Source organism: Canis lupus, chromosome 26 (genome assembly GCF_003254725.2).
Source record: "Canis lupus dingo isolate Sandy chromosome 26, ASM325472v2, whole genome shotgun sequence".
In the NCBI taxonomy this organism is placed as follows: Eukaryota; Metazoa; Chordata; class Mammalia; order Carnivora; family Canidae; genus Canis; species Canis lupus.
In genome coordinates, this window is record NC_064268.1 from 29,756,334 (window position 1) to 29,777,091 (window position 20,758).

Here is a 20,758-nt window from a genome sequence, read left to right on the forward strand (position 1 = left end):
AGCTGAGGCGCCCGCCGCTTCCGGGGCCAGCCCCGCCCCTCGGCGGCGCGCCGCGCTCTTCCGAGTCTCTATGGTACCAACTTCCCCCGCGCGCCACTCCTCGCGAGACTTCGGCGGCGCAGCAATGGCGAGATCGTGAGTGCCGCTGACGGGAGTCAGGAGAACGGGCTGGGACGGGGCTCGGGCAAGATCGGGCCGGGGGAGATCCGGCAGGCCTGGGCCGCCTGGCGCGGAGCGGCGGCTGGGGGCGCGAGGCCCCTCTGGGCCTGGACAGCCGCCCACGACCAAGCTCCCGCCTCTTTCCCAGATGCCGCGTCACTGCTCCGCCGCCGGCTGCTGCACACGGGACACGCGCGAGACGCGCAACCGCGGCATCTCTTTCCACAGGTCAGCGCGCGTGCGCATGCGCCCGTTTTACCCTCTTCGCGGAGCCACGATTGCGCACGCGCCTTCCTCTGTTTGGCGCGAGGCTTGTATTTGTAGGTGGGAAGGGGTGACGGGGGCGGTGCCGGTAGGACCGGCTCTAGACGGAAAGGTGGCGCGGGCGGCCCGCCGGCCTGGGGCCTCTGCCCTCGGGCCCTTACCTGCCGGGTGATCCCCAGGAAGTTGCTCTCCTTGAGGCCTGTTTCCTGGCCTGGGCCTGGCAGGTGGCAGCGGGTGCCCGGCCAGCCCTTGCTGCCCGGAGCGCGGGCACCCTGGTGCTCACTGGTTTGTGGCTCCGCAGACTTCCCAAGAAGGACAACCCGAGGCGAGGCTTGTGGCTGGCCAACTGCCAGCGGCTGGACCCTAGCGGCCAGGGCCTGTGGGACCCGGCTTCCGAGTACATCTACTTCTGCTCCAAACACTTCGAGGAGAACTGCTTTGAGCTGGTGGGCATCAGGTGAGCTCCTCGGCGGCCACGGCCGGGCAGGGTTTGAGGAGCTGGCCGCTGGGGGCGGCTGCAGGGCCAGGAGAGGAGGCTCCTGAGTCACTGGCTGGGGGACAGCGTGGCTGCCTCTCCCCAGCCTCGTATCTCAGGGACCGCGAGACCCATCCCCTTGGGATGACTGTGCCACTGGCAGAAAAACACGAGCTTTCTCAGAGGCCGTTCCTTGCAGCCCAAGTCCTGCCAGCAAGTCCGTAACAAAATCATTCTTTTTGGCTGGTCAGCCTAGTTCTTAACTGTGAGGAGTCCCGCAGGGAAGAGATTGGTGTAACTGCCTACCTTGGCATTCCTTTAGCTACGTGCTTGCAACATGCCTACCCACCTCCCACAGCGCTAGCATGGGAAAGCCTGATTCGGGGTGCTGGAGGCGTGGTAGTTCTGTGCCCCGCAGGTGGCCCCGGGTGGCAGTATGTGTTGTCCATCTCATCCAGGCTGCTTTCCCCTACAGTGGGTATCACAGGCTGAAGGAGGGGGCGGTTCCCACGATATTTGAGTCTTTCTCCAAGCTACGCCGGACGACCAAGACCAAGGGACACAGTTACCCACCTGGCCCCCCCGACATCAGCCGGCTCCGGCGATGCAGGAAGCGGTATGTGTGCTGTGGGTGGAGGGTGCCGCACTCCCACATCAAGTCTGAAAGATTGGACTGTGTTTAAGGTGTCAGCAGTCTTGCTGAAGAGGGTTCAGAGCCAGCAGCATGGACTCTGATGGGCTGGTGACTTGGGATCTGGCAAGGCCTTGGCCCACCCCATTAGTCTCTCTCTCCCTCTCTCTCTCTCCTCTCAGATGCTCTGACAGCCGGGGGCCCACGACTCCATTTTCTCCACCTCCACCTGCTGATGTCACTTGCTTTCCTGTGGAAGAGGCATCAGCCCCTGCTGCTTTGCCTGCCTCCCCCACTGGGAGGTTGGAGGCTGGCCTCAGCAGCCCCTTCTCAGACCTCCTGGGGCCCCTGGGTGCCCAGGCAGATGAAGCAGGCTGCAGCGCCCAGCCCTCACCGGAGCGGGAGCCAGAGAGACAGCCGTCCCCCCTTGAGCCACGCCCCGTGTCACCCTCAGCCTATATGCTACGCCTCCCACCCCCAGCGGGCGCCTACATCCAGAATGAGCACAGCTACCAGGTGGGCAGCGCCCTGCTCTGGAAGCGGCGGGCTGAGGCCGCACTTGATGCTCTGGACAAGGCCCAGCGCCAGCTGCAGGCCTGCAAGCGGCGAGAGCAGCGCCTGCGGCTCCGGCTAAGCAAGCTGCAGCAGGAACGGGCACGGGAGAAGCGGGCGCAGGCTGATGCCCGCCAGACTCTGAAGGAGCACGTGCAGGACTTTGCCATGCAGCTGAGCAGCAGCATGGCGTGAGTGAAGGGCTGCTGGCCCCGGAGCTTCGGGCTCTTCCTCCCTCAGAATCCACCTGGAAAGGGACCCGGTCTGAGCTGTGTCCACCAGACCTGCCAGATGCCATAATAAAGTGGATTCTAGGAGGCCCTACTATCTGCTTCAGCTGGGGCTGGGGTCCCTCCCCTGGAGTCCGAGCTCTCCGCTGTGGAAAGCAGGAAGTCTGGCTCTTGCCCGCCCCCCCTCATGCAACTCCAGGCCCCACAGGTTCTCTGAAGGACAGGATGGTGTGAGCAGAGGCCAGGGCTGGCGCCAGGAACCTTCTCCTTGGTACCTGAAGCAGTCTAGGCTTAAGCGGTCTAGTCCCTTTGAAAATATTCGTGAAACCCAGGCCAGATGCAGTTTGCGGGGACACCTGTGTGGCTTCCATCTGCTGGCCCAGTCTGTCCAGCAGTCAGTAGGGTGCAGCACCTGAACACCAGCCACCCCCTCACCACCGGGCTGGCTCATCTAGAAAGCGGACAAAGATGGCAATTTCTGACCTGGTGCCATATGCTTGGCAAGTAGTAAGGGCCCACCCAGAAATGACCGGTCTAGTCCCCAGAGCTCTGGGAAGACGTAGGGGAGCTTGGAGGCAGCCATAAGGGCAGCAATCCTGGCCTCAGCCTGAGTTCTTCAAGTTGACTGGAACGTAGGCTTCCCCGCATCTGTGACTGGCAAACAGCTTGGTGTGCAAGGTGGTTTTACTTGCACACGTGGCCTCCCTGCTGGGCCTCAGCGACTGTAGCCCCTAGAGCATAACGGAATTGTCGCCAGTCCTGGAAAGTGCCACGCAGTGTTCTGAAATTGGCTTTCCAGGGTCCTCGGTGTGTAAGTTCATTTATTCATGTTTAGGAGAATCAAGCGACCGGTTACAGGGTCCACTGTAGGGCAGGGTTTGCAGATGTTTCCTGGAGTTTCCAGGCCCCCAGAAGCTCATCTTGTGCCGGGTCATTTCCTAGCTTGCGGCCTTATGGACTCCCCTTGCCTGAGGGTGCCCACCTGCCGCTGAGGCTCCCATCTGTCTATACATGACACCTGCCAGTGTTCAGGAAGGGCTGGGGAGTGGTAGGTGCCATGTCCCCAGATGTAGCTTCCTGGTAGCCAGGACAGAAGAGTCCCTGGGGTTCTTGGTGCCAGAAAGGAGGCAGAAGAGTGCTTTCTGTGTTAGGGTGGGCTCACAGGGCCTTCTGCTGGGGGAGGGAAGGATGCAGTGGCCAGTCCTTAGTGCCCCAGCCTAGGCAGGAGCCTGCAGTGCAGGAGCAAGGTAGCCTTGGGACCTCAAGGTTCCCCTCGGGAGGGAAGAGGCTAGCCTGGATTTCCACCACAACCTCCCCTCCCCATGACTGGGTCACCCCAGATGGGGCTGGGAGCTGCTGACATGGAGAACTGGACAGGACTGGCTGGTCCCAAGCACTTGGACCACATGATCGATCCTCCACTCAGGGAGGGACCATACCCGTGAGGTGTGTGTAGTGGATTAGCACTACTGTCATCTTAATGGCATGTCTAGGACAAAGAATAAATACTTAGGAACAGACGGGGACCTAGGGGGCACCTTCCCTGACTTCTTCCTGGCACAGCTGGGGGCCCCTGATGTGCACACAGTGGGGTGGGATCCTACAACCCCTCTGGAAGCCAAGTCTAGGCCAGAATGGCTAACCTCTCAGGCTAGGAACTGACTCACGATCCTCCACACCCCAAAACTCACCCAGAGTCCGATTCTATCTGCTCACCCACAAGCTCTGGGTGATCATAGGGGCCCTTGCAGCAACCTCAGTGAAGGTGAGGGGGTACTGTGTATCCCCCAGGTCAGACGGGCCTTGGAAGTAGGATCAGTGGCCAGATGGACAAGCCAGGGACAGTCCCTGCTGGTGGGCTCCCACTGCTGGGTCCTGCCTTCCCACCCATACCTCCAGCCGGGGAGAGGGTCCTGCCTGGGGGCCTGTCTCACCATCTGCTCCCCAGGGGACCTGTGTGTCCTCAGCAATGAAAGGGGGCGCTCAGAACCCCCTGGCCCCTCTCCCTTCAGAGGCTCTGGGCCCCCTGCCCCGTGACTGGCAGGCCTGACGACTCTGCCTCAGGCCTCGGCGTTGCCAGCATCATCTGTGGCAGGTGGGGCATGGGCCGGCACAGTCGTGCTCCTCAGGGGGGAAGGGGTTGGCGCCACGTGCACCCTCATATGTCGGCGCCCAGCTCTGCGCACTGCTTGTCGGAGATGTGGGAGGCCAGCGAGTCTATGATGTCGAGCAGCAGCTGCTGACTCAGCGAGCGCAGCGTGGGCAGCTTGGAAACCTGCGGGGGGGCAAAGGGCCGGGACAGGATAGACCTGGAAGCCCCGTGAGGCCGGGGTGGGCGCTGGAGCCTCCCGGGGGCTCAACCATGCCAGGGCATGGCCACCCCAAGTGGCCAGCGGGGAGAGGGACGCTCTGCTGGGCTCACCCCAGGGCCCCCTGCTGCGGGAGACTCCACCCCCGCCCCCCAAGCCTGGCCAAGGCCAATGCGGAGGGGAAGGGGTCCCTGAAGAGGGCAGGCAGCAGGTGCTGGGTGGGGAGGGCCCTGACCTTGGTGAACTGGTGCACGATGATGTGCAGGCAGTGCCGCTTCATGTCCAGGGCCTGCGTCTTGTCGGCCGCCTCCAGGATCTGGAACGGCAGGTTCCTTGAGGCGCTGCTGCATCTCTCACCCACCCGCCCAGGTGCAGGGAGGCCCGCGGGCTCCAGGTGAGCTACCTGCAGTACGTTCTGCACGGTCACGTTCATCTCCAGGTTCTGCTTGCAGTACGCTTGCAGCCGGTTGTTGTAGAAGCCGTAATAGTAGGGGGCCGCAAACAGGTAGCTGGGGACTGGTTAAGGAGCTGCCGCCCAGAGGAGCGTGTCCTCCCGCCATCTCCCCTGGGAGGGTGCAGCTGGAGCCCCAGGCCCAGCAGGGGCGGAGAAACCTGAGCCGCCTGCTGCTTGCTCAGAACCCGGAAACCCAACTCCACGCCAGGGACCGATCTAATCAGGACACTGACTTGCTCTCTACGAGGGACAGTGAAGTACTTAGGGGGTCGAAGGCCCTAGTCCACACCCAACGAAAACCCAGGAATTTTTTCCCAGGAAAACACCCATATGCGCACTTCCAGAACCAACCATGGCCTCACAGAGGCCTGAAAGACATCTTGCACCCAGTTCAGACCCCCAACAAGCAATGTGACCGGGAATCACTCCATGGCGATCTACTCACCTGTCACATAGCACACAGATCGACCCCTTCCTCTGGGCGTGGAGTCAAGGGTCGTGAGGGTCAAGCACCCACCCACCCCTCCTGGCTGTGAGCCCCTCTCTGCCTGCCGACCAGCTGCTTCAGGGAACCCTGAGAGAGCACCAGGGACCAGGAAATCCTTGGGACAGCGCCCAGCCAGCACCAGCCTGCCAGTCTCCAGAGCGGTGGAAGGTGGGCCCTGGGACCTCCAGTGGTGACCCGGGAGCGTCCCCGGGGGTGGGGGCAAGGATGCAGAGAGTCCTCCGGCGGCATGTTGACCTCCCCGTAGTAGATGTAGCGCAGCATGGACTCAAAGGCCTGCCTGCTGGGCACCATCTCCCCAATGGAGATGTTCACCTGGCCGTCCTCCGGCATGAAGGACCGGAACATGGCCTCGAAGTAGCTGCAGACAGGGGCGGTGGAGTCCTGGCTCTCAGCAAGTGCAGGCAGGGCTAGGGCCTGCCCTCCCTGCCACCACACCCCCACCCACCTGGAGCGAGCGGCCAGGATGGCCTTGTGGGCCGGTCTCGGGTGCCCATCCAGCAGCAGAGTGATGTCACAGAACTCCGCACCTGCTCCCTCCAGGTATGCCTTCATGTCCTGGATCAGAGACGTGCCTGGTGGGGAGGCCAGGGGGTAGTGGGGGGGTACCTTGAGCAGACGCCTCCCGCCCCTCAGCAGACTCTGAGCCATAGGATTCAGACCCAGGGCTCCACAGGCACCGCTTCTTGCTCATCTGCCCATGTTGCTGCCCTGAAAAAAACCTCCCAGAGGCCAGCAGCCCTACTCTGGCTCGCCCCGCAGAGTCTGATCTCCCCAACTCAGCCCAGTGAGCCCTCCTCCCCACCCTGGTGCTTAAGCCCCGTCTGGGCCTGGCAAGCACCCTGCCCTGCCACGGGTCACTCTGGGCCAACGGCCAGAGGCACCACAGGCCCCAGGGAGTCAGGGGATGGAGACTGTGCTGTCCCTTCCCGGGCTGGGTGGGGACAGGGAGGCACCAGGAATATCCGAAATCTCTGGACTGCGCATACCCCTCACTAGACCCCAAAGGGTGGGCGCACCTAGAAGAGCAGCTCAGCGACTGTGAGCACGCTGCTCCCGACGGAAGCCCTCAAACCTGATGTCGGTCAGGGCGGCCCCCCTTGCCAGGCAGGGGCCCTGTGCCCACCTCAGAAGCAGGGCTCAGGAGATTCCCGCCCTCAGCCACACAGCCGGCAGGACACCCCATGGGTCGAGGCCTCTTCCTTCCAGGGAGCCCGAGTGGACTGAGTGCCCGTGCCCCTGTGCCCCAGGAGCACTACAGGGGGAGCACTACAGCGCCCCTGCACCCCTACGCCACCCCGAGGCCAGGCAGGTACTTCGGCGGCTCCCAAGACTCCACCCAAGATGAATGCCATCCCTGTCTGCTGCCCTCAGGGCTGGGGACGAGGTCCCTACCGATGTCCACAGGCTGCTCTGAGGGGGCGCGGGGAGGCGGCTGCTGCTTCCGCCGAACGATCTCCACGATCAGTGGGGAGGAGAGGCGCTCGAACTCCTTCATCATGATCACCTGGTTGAAGTGGGACTCCTTCACCACGAAGTTCAGGCAGTGCTCCTGGGACACACAAGCCGAGCAGGCAGGCAGGGTCAGGCCTTGGCCGGGACGGCAGCCGGGCTGGGATGGCTTGCGGGGGGCTGGCAGCAGAGGACAGGGGGGCGGATCTGGTGGCAGAGAGCGGCGGCCGGGGGTGGGGGGCTGGCAGCAGACAGAGGGCTGGTGGCAGAGGGCAGCGGCCCGGGGTGGGGGCTGGCAGGGGAGGGCAGCGGCCTGGGGGGTGCTGGCGGTGGAGGGCGGCGGCCTGGGGTGGGGGTTGGCAGCGGCCTGGAGGGGGCTGGTGGCAGACAGGGGCTGGCAAGGGAGAGCAGCGGCCCGGGGTGGGGGCTGGCAGGGGAGGGCAGCGGCCTGGGGGTGCTGGCGGCAGACGGGGGCTGGCGGCGCAGGGCGGGGTGGGCGGCACACCCCCGGCCGCACCTTCAGCTGGCCCAGCTGCAGCCTGGCGGCGCTCTCGCACACGACCAGCACGTTCTGCAGGTCCACGGAGGCCTCGATGTACTGGCGGCACAGCTGCTCCAGGCGGCACAGCTGGAAGCTCAGAGCCAACTTGTACACGTCCATGATGAGCAGCACGTCCTCCACGTGGCCTGCGCCCAAGAGCTCCCTGAGCCTCAGGGATGTGGGGAGGGGGAGAAGGTACGGCACAGGGCAGAAGGGAGGAGGAGGCTCCCTTCCCGGAGGACATTAGGCAGCAACTCCACCACACGGGGTGCGGGCCGGCCGTGGCCCCTGAGCCTCGGGGTGCCCCCCCACCCCGTCCACCCGGCTCCCCCGGCAGCCCACCTTTCCGCGGGTACTTGATCTTGTCCATGTAGAGGAACTGCATGAGCACTTCGAAGGGCCGGGCCTCGGCCTCGCGGATGGCCACGCGCAGCAGGGGCGGCCGGGCCCCCCCCACGGCCCCAGCAGGGACCTCCCTGGGAGCCGGGCCTGCCTCCTCCTCTAGCTTCTGCGGGGAGAGAAAGGGGAGCTCAGGGGTGCCCGCAGGCGCCGCTGCCCTGGCCGGACGGGGCCGGGCGGCACCTCACCTGGCCCAGCCGCTCCCGCGCCTGCACGATCTTCCTGCGCAGCCAGCGGCTCCGCGCCGTGACGATGGCCACGTGGCCCTGCACACACTCCTCCTTCTGCAGCAATAGCGACACCTCAGTGGGGAGCGCAGGACCCTCGTCCTGGCAGGGATGGAGGCCCAGCCGGCCAGGGCCAGGGGAGGGGGTCGGGGCCTCCAGGCCGGAGTGGGAGGCACGGCCTCCACCGTGCAGCATGCGGGCAGGCCGGGCCGAGGGAGCGCACCCACCTCACCCAGCACAAACTCCACGTCGCAGAACTGGCGGCTCTCCCACAGCCGCCCGTAGTCCTCATGCAGCGTGCACTTGGGGTAACAGGAGAACTGCGAGAGGACACCCAGTGTTGGCAAGGGAAGCCACCACCGGCCCGGGCTCTGGCCTCCTCTGGGCCAAGCACCCCAGCCCCGCGAGCCCCGGAGGCCGCCCACCCCCCAGCCTGCACTGACGATCCTCCGCTGCCCCCGCCTAGAGTCCCAGCAGACGCAGCCCTGACTCTGGTGCCCTCCCGCCACGCTGGGCCTCAGTGTCCATCATCCGGGGCCCATCCGCCCTGGCTGCCCCCTGCCCACCTGGAACCTGTACATCTCCCCGCTCCGGATGTTGTTGTCCACGGTCCCCCCGAAGATGTACATGGCGTCTGAGATCACAGCGGCCGCGTGGAAGAGCCTTCCGCTGGGCAGCTGGGCGGAAGGGGGGATGCACACTCCTCTGAGCCTCAGCCTCCCCCCGTGAGAGGGGCCGACCTCAGGGCCCGGCAGCGGCGGGGGCGATGCAGAGCGGGCCGGGCGCCCCCCTCACCTCGGAGGCCGGCGGGCCGGGCTGCTTGGCCGTGCTGGTGCCGAAGTCCAGGCCGAACACATCCCGGGACTTCTTGAAGCCGCCCCGCTCCTCGGAGGGCAGCGCGGGCGCCTCCTCGGACGCCGATGCTCGCTCGGGCACCTCAGCCGCGCCGACCTGCAGGGGAGAGGCAGGCGGGTGGGACGGTCGGCGGGGCCGGCGCCGAGCTCCTGCTGACCCTGACCCGGAGCCGGAGCTGCGCATGGTTTGGGCCGGGCCGGGCCGCAGTCGGGGCGTGCTGGGAGAGCACCCGCAGCACCGTGCAGACGTGATGCGAACGGAAATGCTGAGAGCCCACAGGCGGCAAGGACGGAGCAGAGGGGCCCAGGGCCTCGGGCCTCACGCATCCTGGCCTGGCTCCTGCTGGCTGTGCTGTGCAGGGCAGTGGGAGCAGGTGAGTCAGGCCCCCCTGGACCCCCCTGGCCGCCCTGGGCACCGCAGCCCGGCAGCACTCACCTCGCTGTCCGAGCTGGGCTGCACCACCTCCCAGGTCTGGAAGTCCACATCATAGCAGTGCAGCTCGTTAGGCAGCGTGTTGTCCGCTGCGCCCCCAAACACGTAGAGGTGGCGGTCAAAGGCCACCATGGTGTGCCCATAGCGCCGCTGGGGGGGCGGTGGGGAGCCACGAAGCAGGTGCTCGGTGGGGATGCGGGTCCACCTGGGGGCATGTGACAGTGAACCGGTGCTAGGGTGGGGGGTCCTGCGCCCCCACGGCCTCCACCCAGGTTCTGAGGTCTTCCAACAGCAGGCCCGGGCAGGGGAGAGCCTTGCAGCCCCCGGGGAGACCAGCTGGCTCCAAGGAGGGCCTGCAGCGCATCCACCCAGCGCCCCTCATCCCCTTTCGCTCTGGTACCTGCTCAGCCTGGGTGCACTCAGCCCACCGTGGGGTCCTGCCTGAACCCCTTTCTGCCCCCCCGGCCATAAAGCAGGCAGGATGGGTGGCCTCTGTACCTTGACGCAATCCCACTCTCGGGGGAATGGGGACATGCCCACACTCTGCCCTGTGGGATGGTCCCCACAGCCAAGTCCTCACTCCCGGGAGCTACCAGGACCCCCCCTTCCAATGCTGCTCCTACAGTCTCTACCCTCCCAGGACTTCCTAACACCTCCCAGCACATCCTCTCTTTGACACCCACACGATCCTGGTCAGGCAGGCATGCCATCTGGCTCCACGCTGCCCCCTGTACCCGGCACATGCTGGGCTCACCGGGTGCCCTGCTGCCCCTGCTACTGGGGCGGGGGCGGGGGGTGTTCAGCACGCAGACCTGCCTGGGCAAAGCCCATCTCCAGAAGGCAGGGGCCCTGACTGCCCATCTGGGGATGGGGTAAGGTGGAGGTGCTCTGTAGGAGAACTCAGTGCTAAGCACCTCAGAGCAGCAGCCTCTGTGTGCAGTCATTGGGGGTGGCACCTGTGCAAGGCCCACAGCACACACCTACGCACAGCCTAGAGAAGGCCAGGGTGTTTGTTTCCACCTCCGGGGGCGGGGGAGCAAAGGGCACAGGCATGATGTTGGGCAGGTGGCTGTCTGGGGGGCTGGAAGCAGGCCAGCCTGAGGAAGGTGGCACCACACTGACCCCACCCCCTGGGGCTCCTCTGCTGCCAGGGGCCACTGCGGTCTCCTGACACCCGGCCTGAGCTGCTGCCTGTGGCCAGACTGCCCCTGATTTTCTTCCTACCCCTGTCCACTCTGCCCCAAGCTGCAGCTCTGCCCCCGGCTCTGGCCTGGGTCCCTCACGCTGCAGCCCTCCACTCCGTCAATGCACCTTCCTGAGCCCCCACACCCCCGGGCAGCCCCCGGGCCCTGTGTCTCCCCCAGTATGTGCACCTCCCCGAGAACCCTGCACACATTAGCCACCTTCCACCTGGCCAGAGACTGCGTGTCTGACCCCCCCCACATCTGGGCACACCTGGCCTCTGCTTCCAACATCCCTCACCTCTCCAGGTCTCTTCCTACTGGCTCTGAGCCATCTTTACTGCCTCCCGCCGTGAGCACCGAGGCCAGGACGGAGACACAGGCCTGTGTGCAGTGTGGCTCTTCTCTCAGGCCCGGCCAGCCCGAGACAGGAGGCCTGGGCAGGTGTCAGCGGGACTCCCCCTGCCTGGGATGTCCTGACCTTTCTCCTTCCCAGCCAACACCACTGGCCCTCAGGGCAGCTCCAAGTCCCCTCTCCAAGCCTCTATGACCTGCAGCAGAAGCTCCCTGTTCCATCCCCTCCATTCACTCCCAGAGCCAATGCCCCCCCGTGCCACCTCCAGGGCTCAGTCCCCATCACGAGGGCTGGCCAGCAGCCAAGGACAGCATAGGCTGGATGCTCTCAGGTCCTGAGCACCCCTCCAGTCTTCTGCATCATATGAGCTCTACGCCGGCCACATCCGTTACCAGTGGCACCGACCAGGCCATCCGCGGGGCAGGAGCCATCCTTTGCACTGGGCAGAGAGAGGGGCCCGGCCTGCACGGTCTGCATGGGGGCGCCCGCATCTCCCCGCTCTGGAAGGGCAGCTCCTGCTGCGCCAGGAGCCCAGAGGACCGCTCCACACCATGCGTCCCACCACCAGGGCACTCACGTCTTGTCCTTGAATTCAAACTGGAAGAGGTTGTTGGTTATCTTGGCTCCGCTCTGCCCTGAGAACACAAACATCTTGTCGCGGCACACGGCCACCGGGAAGTTGCAGCAGGAGGGCGGGATCTCGCCACTCTGGGCCACCTGGGGTAGGGAGGAAGCTCAGCCACAGGCCCCGGCCGGGCAAGGGGCTCAGACTTACACTGCTGAACTCGGACTACTTTCATTCTTGAAACTTCTGTGAATGAGGTTTCAGAGATTGATTCCTGGAGAACAGCTTAAAGTCCCACCTCGCCCACCTAAAAATGGGCCCAGTTTTTAACAGTGGATGCTAAGAATCCTCACCACCAGGGAAAGACACCCCAGGGGAAAGACGGCAGGGCAGTCAGATCGACTGGCCAGAAACGGCAGCGAGCAGGACACCCGCCAGCAGGCTGAGCTCGCTGTGCTCAAATCACAAGTACCCAGGCTGCACCAGTCACCAGGACCAGCTGCCATCTGAGCCACAGAGCCTTTATTTATTTATTTATTTATTTATTTAGGTTTTATTCATTATTCATGAGAGACACAGAGGGAGAAGCAGGCTAACTGTGGGGAGCCCAATGCAGGACTCGATCCCAGGACCCCGGGGTCACGACCTGAGCCAAAGGCAGACGTCCAAACCCTGAGCTACCCAGGCGTCCCAGAGCCTTTTGCCAGTACTAGGTCAGTGCGGCTGGAATTGGGCAGGAAGTCAGCAGGGAGGGTGAGGCCTGGCCTCGGCAAAGGGGGAGAAAGCAGCTCCTACCCCCGCCCACCCCAGCCCCCCGCCCTGTGCCCCTTACCTCCCGGCCTCCCCTGCCCCCCATCGCCTCTCCCTGTGCCCCTCACCTCCTCCCAGCATGTGAGCTCCCGGTCTTGGAGGCCAATGGTCCACATGTCATTCAACCTGCATTAGGACGGGGGGGGGGGGGGGGGGGGGGGGCATGGAGGGACGAGTGTCAGGATCTCCACAGCTGGGAATGGTGGCAGGGTGGGCTAGGCCCAGCCAGGAGGGACGGCTCCAGGGAACGACACATCATGCAGGACTCTGATCAGGGGCCTGGGGAGCAGCCATGAGGTGGGAGCTTCAGGGTAGGGGCTGCACTGAACCCTTGCTATGTGGCCCCCCAGCTCCCCACCCAGGGAACACACACCATCATTCACAATGTCTCACCAGTGTGGCAGGGTCAGTCTCACTCGGCTCACCCCTGGGGCTTAGAGAGGACTTCAGAGGCAAAGCTCCCAGAAACCACCACTAACATTGCCACCTCTTGGAGCTGCTGCTTCTTCTTCTTTTTTTTTTTTCTTTTTTTTTTTTTTGTAATCTCTATATCCAACACTTAGCTCAAACTCACAGCTCCAAGACCTGAACCAGCCAGGCGCCCCACCCCTTGGAGTTTCTATAATGCTGAGATCTCAGGGAATGAGCACATGCTACTTTTGTAACCGGAAAAATGCAGCGAAGCCAATTTTCTATAGATAGGGGGTCCCTGAGTGGCTCAGTGGTTTAGCGCCTGCCTTCGGCCCGGGGCGTGGTCCTGGGGACCCGGGATCGAGTCCCGCGTTCAGCTCCCTGCATGGAGCCTGCTTCTCTCTCTGCCTCCCTCTCTCTCTCTCTCTCTCTCTCTCTCTCGGTCTCTCATGAATAAATAAATAAATAATAATAATAAAAAAAAAGGAAGGAGGTAGATCCAGTCCCTGCTACGTAGGCAGGAACCCCATGTTGTCATCCAGAGAGGAGGGGCCGGGTCTGAGCCCTGCTGCTGCCACCACCTGCTCACCTTGAGCTCGAGTATTTTCACCTGGGCAGTTCAGACGCACACCCCCCTCCCCCAGCTCTGACACCAGCTAGGCCACCTATTGCCGTGGAGACCAGCACACTCTGAGCGGCACAAAAATGGGCCAGGCTTGCCGCCCCCTCGGATGCCCCCAGGAGGGGCCTCAGGGCTGTGGGGTTGGGTGGGAGCTCCACTCAGCTCCCCTCCACCTCCATCCCACCCTCCCCTCACTCCTGTCCACATTACCCTCCTGAGAAACCCCCAGCCTGAGCCTTCCCATGCCAGGAAGGCCCCCCTCGGTACACGTACAGGGCTGCCCAGAGGCCGGTGCACGGGCACCACCTACCTGGCATTGCCGTCATAGCCAGCAAAGATCCACAGCTTGTCGCTGTACACCGTGGCGCCGTGGGCAGACCTAGCGACTGGCAACCTGCAGCATGGGGAGGGGGTGAGGAGTGAGGCCACCCAGCACAGACCCGAGCTTCACAACCCCAAGCGGCGGGCCGGGACCCCAGGGTTGCCATGCCTACATCTGCCAACACCAGGGCTCTGGGGATGCCAGCTGGGGGTCATGAGGCTGGGTTCATGAGGCGGGGCAGTGGGATGAGGAATTCAGATGTCCCATGTCCCCAGGGTAAAGGCCTCTCCCAGCCAACACAGAAATATCAGAGTCGGGGTGGGGGAGGGTCCTGGCAAAACAGGACCAGAGAAGGGCCCATCAGTGCACCGGGGCTCCTCTGCTCTCTGAGAGCAGGGAATCCAAGAGCAGGGAGGGGGCCTCAGACAGTCACAGCTGGGAATGAGCACGACTCAAGCCTCCTGAGCCTCGGGCTCTCCTGTAAAGCTACAGGGCCCAGATCGCAGGCCAGCTGCCACCAGGGACCCAGCGCCGTAGCCATCGGGACAGCCCCAAAGGTTTCAGCAAAGTCTCTCACCGTCCTTCAATTTTCCACTCCGTCCATTGGCCAGTTGCAAACTTATATTCAAAAAGGTCGTTTTTATTCTTCAGGTTAGAATTGGAATAAATGTCCCCAGTGTAGCCCCCTGGGTAGAGAGAGCGAGAAACCATCACACCCAAAGGCAGGGGGAGAAGAATCCAGCCTCACTTAAGATGTACTCTGGGACTCCCTCCCTAAGCCTCAGGGAGCACCTACCGCGTGCCTGACTCTGTGCTAGGCTCGGACACAGAAATGAACAGACCCCTGCCCCTGGCAGAGTGACAGAGGAGGGAGGAGAGCCACCTTCCCGAGCAGTCACCCCATGAGATCGGGACAATGAGGGAACGAGGCCCTTGAGGGGCCCCCAGCCCAGTGCAGGAACTCAGAGGACTCCGACAGAGGACAAGGCGGGACAGAGGCTGGCCATGCACAGCACAGGAGCCCCAGGCCTGGTGGCGGGACAGGGGAGCTGGAGCCCCGAAGAGGGCACGGCACCCAGGAGGAGAGGCAGCTCACCAAAGACAAACATGCTGCTTCCGTAGACAACGGCCGAGTGGTGGTAGCGGGGGGCTGGTGGAGTGCCAGTGGTGAAGGCCCTGGTGGGGGGAAACGGGGCAGCGGGTGTCAGCGGGGCTCAGCTGTGCGGTCCACGCCACACCGGGCAGCCCTCCCCCGCCCAGGATTCCTTTTATATTTGCATCTAGTAGGCAATACTTATCTCATTAGAGAAACTTAAAAAAAGAAAAGGTTTTTTTTAAACCTTTATTTTATGGGTTGTTTTGTTTTGTTTTGGTTTGTTTTGTTTTGTTTTAGTAGGCTCCATGTGGGCCCAGCGTGGAGCCTAACATGGGGCTGGAACTCATGACCCTGAGATCAAGACCTGAGCTGAGACCAAGAGTCGGACGCTAACCGACTGAGCCACCCAGGCGCCCCCTCATTATAGAAACTTTTAACAAAAGTTGCTGATAAGGAAAAAACACAAAACCAGCACTGAGACTTCCATATAATCCCTTTGCCAGAAACCACCATCTATACCTTTAGGTCACCCCTCCACACACCTTTCCTATGCGTATTTATGTCTCTGAGTAATTTTCTAAGTGGAGTCATGTGGTAGGCATCTTATGACACCTGCTTTTTGAACTAAACAGTAGGTCTTCCGGCTACTCCGGGATCAGCTATCCTTGTCCTTTCACGGCCAGTGTCCTTTCACGGCACTGGCTTCCATCCGCAGGGGTCAGCCACACACTTGACTTAGTGAGTTAAAAACCCCTTTATACTGCTTTCCTGGGGCTGCTCCTTTTCAGAGTTTTATCCTTAAGCAATCATTAGTAAAGGATTGTACAGTTTGTAGGGTGATTTTTAAAACTGATCCATAACTATGGGCTATGTTATGAAACCCAGGATGAGACGAACAACACAAAACTTCTCTTGTGATCCCAGAGCTACGGAGGTCTCCTGAGCAGAAGGTGGGTGGTGCACAATGATGCCACCCTGGTTTGCCAGGCTTGGAGGGTGTGGGTCCTGGGCCTGGATGTCCTCCTTCACCAAAGAGGGGCGGTGAGACCCCACCACAGAGGGGACTCGGGGGACTGAGGGCTACACCAGAGCTCCTGCGCAGAGCGTGGCAGCCAGGTGGCTGGATGGGTCTGTACTCCTGCACGAGCAGATGGGAGAGCTCAGGAGGAAGCCCAGTGTCTCCTAATCCTGAGATCCCTTTTCTCCCCCTCAGCTGAGAGCTGCCCCCTGGGCAGGCTGCAGACTGGAGCCGATGGGTACACGTATGCCATGAGCAGAGAGGGCAGGTGTCTTGGCCAAGGCCACACAGCTGGGAGGGCCATCTGCGGGAGGCGGCCAGGGCTTGCCTTGTTGCCCACTACCCATGTGGGGTCTCCAAGCAGAGGATGGGCCCCACAGGGGCACGGAGGGGAGGAGAGCCAGTGCTGTCAGCCCCTGGGCAGCATCCTACAGCAACACAGGGTCGGTCCTGGAAGGACCCACAAGCTGACGCCCCCCCACCCTGTGTCACCTCCCATAGCAGCCCCTGGCCCAGGAGACAGGCCTAGTGATGGAAGGGCTCTCCGCAGGCAGAATTTGAGGACTTGCAACCAATGAAACAGATGCCTGTAATTAACAGGATTCAGAATAATCGGAGTTGGGACTGGAGAAGGAACCCAGGAGAGAGAGAGGAACGCTAAGGGCCACTGTTATCTCCTCCTCGAAGCTTCTTTCTAGCTTTCCCCAGCATGACTCCGCTGGTGATTGGGGCCTGGCACAGTGCTACCGGTTTCTAGGGGGAAGAAGGTGTTTAGGGCTCCGAGGCCACCTACCTGCACCAGGAGCAGTCCTTCACGTCGAACCGCAGGAGGTCATTGAGCATGGTCTTCCTGAAAGACAGCCAGGGACAGGTGGGGTCGGTCCTGGGCCGATCGGACACTGCAGCCCAGGGGTGGGGACCATTGTGGGGACTTGGCCAGGGCCAGGCAGCCAGCTGATGCCCGAAGGCCCAGAGAGGTGACCACAGAGGAAGCTCCCCAGCTAGTGCTGGTACCGGGGCTGCAAGGTACGTGGGACTGGCCTGCCTGCAGTCGGGTCCAAAGCATGACCCTGGCCACCCAGCAGGTAGCCCTGAGGACTCACACCAAGGCAGGCTCCAGAACCCCAACTCCCACTCCCACATCTCAGAGCCTCCTTTCCTGAGGTTGTGCTACCAAAATGCAGAGCTTCCCAGATCTCAGGGGAGGCCCTTTCCTCCTCTCTGATCTTCCTTCCACCTCCCTGTTGCAAAGCCAATGTAACCACATTAAAGATACAATCAAATGGAAAACAAGTCCAGTGACAACCTAGCAGGACCTGCATGTTTCCACTCAGCCCTTGTCAGTCAGTAAGAAGGAAGAAGGGAGTCAGCCAACAGGAGCCCAGCACCCCCTGCATGCCAGGCCTATACAGGGCACCGCCCTCTACCCTTCCCTCAGTCTGCACCAGGGGCTCCACCTGCTTTGCAGAAGAGGAAGGGGCCCAGGACATAAAGGGCCTGCCGAAGGCCATGCAGCCATGCAGCCAGGAGCTGGGAAGCCGAGATGTGACCATAATTTCTCCCTTCTCCCATCTGCTCCTTCCCCCCTCCTTTCCTCCCCCCTCCCAGACGCTGCAGGAAGGGGTCTTTCTCTGCACCCAGTGGATCTCTACAAAATTGCAACCAGGGTGAGACAAATCTGTACCCTGTTTCTTGGTGCCACATTGTAGCAAATTATTTCTGCTGGTTGCTACACAGTTGCCATGCCAACTCTACCTGCTACAGAACTCTGGGAGGGATGTTCCCACTTCCTGCTCTGGGCTGGACACCAGGGATTGTCATTAAGGCAGCAGGGAGCATCTGTGGGCAGATGCCTCTTCCCATTTCATTCTTTCACGTGACACACATTTATTGAATTGTCTGTGTGGCAGGTACAGGTCCCCCCCTCGTGGAGGAGACACATAAACATCTGTGTGTTCTGAGAGAACTCTGAGGGTATCTGTGGGATCGGTGCTCTTACCATGGGGCCGGCAAGAGGTGCAGAAGGGGAGGGGAGGGCCAACAGCTGGTCCAGGTGGCCGGGAGGGCCTCACTCACAGTATATTCAGAAGAGAGGCAGGAAGGGCGGGAAGGAGGGAACAGCCAGTACCAGGGCCTGAGCAGGAGATGCTTGGTTCACTCAGAACACAGCAAGACAGGGGTGTAGCCCAGTGCCGTGCAAAACAAAGGCAGAAAATCAGGGCGGGCGCAAGCGTAAAGGGTCTTACAGGCTGCCAGGACAGCTTGGGCTTGTACTCAGAGGGAGGGGAATCCCCAGGGCTATGTGCTGAGGAGGAACATACTGAGACTTGCATCTTCAAATGGGTCCCTCTGGCTGCTCATGGGGAAAGAAGCTATTGGGGAGACAGGCTGGAGGCCAGAGGCCATGCCCAAGGAGACCACACTGTTGGTCTGCAGGTTCTTGTGGGGTCCTGTGTACCCCAACACCTCCAAGTCAGCTCCCTCACCCCCAGGGAGTCCTGAAAGACCAAGGCTGCAGAACCGATCAGAGGCCAGCCCTTTTTGGACCTCAGGCCACGTCCTGTGGTTGAGAGGCAGGGATGGACTCATGGGCAGAAATCGGTCATGTGCAAACACTGCATCTGCAGGACAGCCAGACCTCTGTCTTGAGCCCTTCCCAGCTTTGTGCTCACTGACCCTGAGGAGCACACTGCAAAAGCAGAGCATGCAGGCACCCCCTATACAGAGGAGGAGATTTAAGCCACCACCCGGAGCCCAGTCACAAAGCTCTAATTTGAACTGAGCTCGGTCTATCCGGATCAAGCTTCAAGCTTCAGCCCCACGTCTAGCAGGCTCCCAAGCCTCCCAGAGCCCTGGTGGGCATCCCTGGCCTTTCCTGAACCACATCAACGAATGAATGCGGGAGGGAAGCCCTGTCCAGACTCTAGGCCTGGTGCCATTCTGCATCCCCCAACCTCCGGGCCATTGCCCATGCTGGTCCTTCTGCCTGGAACACTCTCTTTTACCTGACTCACTCTAACTTATCTTTCAGGTCATCAACCCCTCCAGGAAGGCTTCTCTGCCCAGACCAGACCCCTTCTCTCCAAGCATGTCTGCTATGCCCACGCCCCATACTTAACATGGCCCAGCCTGTGATAAGAGCTCTTTCCCTCTGGGAATGGGTCTTAGGGGAACACCACCAGAAGGAAGCAGTCACACAAACCAAAGGTTTACCTCAGCCATTATCTTTAACCAAAGGAGACCAGCCACCACTTAAGTGGGAATAGTTCATGGGATAGAAGTATGTCCACCAACAAAACATCAGGAAAGTTGTTTCCCAGGAATTTATGGCAATGTGGGAACACCTTTGCAAAAAGGTGGAAAATATGGGAAATTAAAAACAAAACAAACAAAAAACTGTGCCCTCTAAATGCTGCCATGTGAGCATGTGGATAAAGTCCAAAGAGAACTACAGTGAAGGAGAAGTGCCAGGTGAAGTGCCAGGTGAAGAACTACAGTGAAGGAGAAGTGCCACCATGTTTCTCCCTCCCCCGGTTCTAACACCCTGATGCATACTCACTCACCCATTGTCTCCACCAAATACATAGATGGCATCTTTATAGGCCACCACTGTGTGCTTGCTGCGCCTGGAAAGAAAGAATGGGTGGGCGGCAGTGAGGTCAGGACCCTCCTGGGGGCGCCCAAGGAATGAGGCTAAGCACGAGGGCTGCCGCAGAAATTAGGTAACACCTCTCGGCTGCTAAGACGGATAGAGGTCCCTAAATTCCACCAGTACCCCAGGACCCTGTATACAGACCCCTGATATTGCCGGGGGGCTCTCTGGACTCCGGGCCCCACTGCAGAGCTGCTGGGACCCCAGCTCCAGACCCACCAACACCACTTGGCCCTAGTACCTGCCCCGGGCCCCACCCCGCCCCGAGACGCCCTCTGCACACCCCCTCCGCTCCAGACATCTTCCAGGGCACCATCACTTCCTCCCCACCCCCCACTGCCAGGACCCAGGGCTGGACTCCACGCCCTGGCCTCGCCCCTGGGCCCCTCCCCGGGACCTCCCAGACACCCCCGGTCCCCAAGACCCCCTCTACTCCGCCGTACCGGGCCCCCACGAACTCGTCGCAGGGCGGGAGGCGCCGCCAACGATGCACTGTCTCGAAGGGCCCGAAGTTGAGTGTCAGGTACTCAACACTGTCAGAGCAGCTGTGGTCAAAGTCCACGCTCGGGGCTACCTTGGACCGTGCGCTGCCCGCCAGGGCCCCGGCCCCGATCGGGCCTCCCGAGCCCCCCGGCCCAGCCATCCCGGGTCCACGCCTGATCAGCCACCCGGTCCGCGGGACGTGCAGCCACCGCCCCGGGCCGCCCCGAGGGACTACATTTCCCGGCGAGCCCTGTGCCGACCGCGCCACACTTCCGGCCTGCGCCGCTCGGCCGCCCGCCCCTCCCGGCAAACTGAGCGCTCCTCGTGAGTCCGCGGGCCGGCGCCACCCCCGGGAAGCGGGGAGCCGGTGACCCTCTGGGAAGCATTTCCCGCCCAGTACGCGCGGCCGCTGCCCCCTTCCAGGGAAGGCGGCGTCCGGTCCCCAGCCCCGTCCGGACTGCACTTCCCCGGCGCCGGCCAGGCCCACGTCTGCGGGAGAGGGGCCACACTTCCCGGCATGCCCTGTTTGCGCGGGGCTCGGCCTTGACCGTCCGCCGCCCCCGGGATCCCGGGTGGAGGGTTCCGGGCTTGCAGCGACCTAGGAGGAAGCCCTGCGCCCCCACTTCTGGCTGCCGCGTCTCCCCCGCGGTATTCCTTTTGGCTCTATGAGAGGCTCTAGATTCTCCTTCCTACTTAATGGCAGAGCCTCATTTTCTTCCCCTGCAAAATGGGGACTCAGGGAACTAGCTGCCATGAAA

The 20,758-nt window shown here is 62.2% G+C and overlaps 2 protein-coding genes across 6 annotated transcripts; one reads left to right on the forward strand and one right to left on the reverse strand.

Moving 5' to 3' along the window:
• The first annotated feature begins 45 nt into the window (after positions 1 to 45).
• Positions 46 to 2,405, forward strand: THAP7 (THAP domain containing 7). 4 transcript variants are annotated; one of them, XM_035706273.2, is made up of 5 exons: positions 46 to 135; positions 308 to 483; positions 725 to 880; positions 1,374 to 1,514; positions 1,712 to 2,405. In XM_035706273.2, the coding sequence occupies exons 2-5, from the start codon at positions 308 to 310 to the stop codon at positions 2,274 to 2,276; spliced, it is 1,038 nt and encodes a 345-aa protein (XP_035562166.1). In that variant the 5' UTR covers positions 46 to 135; the 3' UTR covers positions 2,277 to 2,405. The 4 variants fall into 4 exon arrangements, with proteins under 4 accessions (XP_035562166.1, XP_025330701.1, XP_048957854.1 ...); XM_025474916.3 differs by having other exon boundaries at positions 76 to 135; positions 308 to 387; XM_049101897.1 differs by lacking the exon at positions 1,374 to 1,514 and having other exon boundaries at positions 76 to 135; positions 308 to 387.
• A 709-nt stretch (positions 2,406 to 3,114) lies between these two features.
• Positions 3,115 to 20,254, reverse strand: LZTR1 (leucine zipper like transcription regulator 1). Of its 2 annotated transcripts, none has more exons than XM_035706263.2 (21): positions 19,961 to 20,254; positions 19,429 to 19,491; positions 16,659 to 16,715; positions 14,848 to 14,927; positions 14,329 to 14,437; positions 13,740 to 13,823; positions 12,465 to 12,522; positions 11,599 to 11,738; positions 9,489 to 9,690; positions 8,994 to 9,149; positions 8,765 to 8,875; positions 8,426 to 8,518; positions 8,160 to 8,255; positions 7,915 to 8,080; positions 7,549 to 7,718; positions 6,975 to 7,086; positions 6,028 to 6,154; positions 5,791 to 5,940; positions 5,024 to 5,129; positions 4,856 to 4,936; positions 3,115 to 4,586 (listed from the first exon to the last, which is right to left on the reverse strand). In XM_035706263.2, exons 1-21 carry the CDS (start codon positions 20,158 to 20,160, stop codon positions 4,470 to 4,472), a joined length of 2,478 nt encoding a protein of 825 aa, XP_035562156.2. In that variant the 5' UTR covers positions 20,161 to 20,254; the 3' UTR covers positions 3,115 to 4,469. The 2 variants fall into 2 exon arrangements, with proteins under 2 accessions (XP_035562156.2, XP_025330689.3); XM_025474904.3 differs by having other exon boundaries at positions 6,975 to 7,131; positions 19,961 to 20,252.
• Positions 20,255 to 20,758: the final 504 nt, after the last annotated feature.

What these genes read in the sequence shown, in the direction of transcription:
- LZTR1 (XM_025474904.3), bottom strand. Translation starts at nt 20,160, where the DNA reads ATGGCTGGGCCGGGGGGCTCGGGAGGCCCGATCGGGGCCGGGGCCCTG. An exon ending in AAGGACTGCTCCTGGTGCAG is followed by an intron (nt 14,928 to 16,658) that starts GTAGGTGGCCTC and finishes TCCCCCCACCAG; the next exon opens with GGCCTTCACCACTGGCACTC. An exon ending in GATCAAGTACCCGCGGAAAG is followed by an intron (nt 7,719 to 7,914) that starts GTGGGCTGCCGG and finishes TCTTGGGCGCAG; the next exon opens with GCCACGTGGAGGACGTGCTG.
- THAP7 (XM_035706273.2), top strand. Translation starts at nt 308, where the DNA reads ATGCCGCGTCACTGCTCCGCCGCCGGCTGCTGCACACGGGACACGCGC. An exon ending in TTTGAGCTGGTGGGCATCAG is followed by an intron (nt 881 to 1,373) that starts GTGAGCTCCTCG and finishes TTTCCCCTACAG; the next exon opens with TGGGTATCACAGGCTGAAGG. An exon ending in CTCCGGCGATGCAGGAAGCG is followed by an intron (nt 1,515 to 1,711) that starts GTATGTGTGCTG and finishes CTCTCCTCTCAG; the next exon opens with ATGCTCTGACAGCCGGGGGC.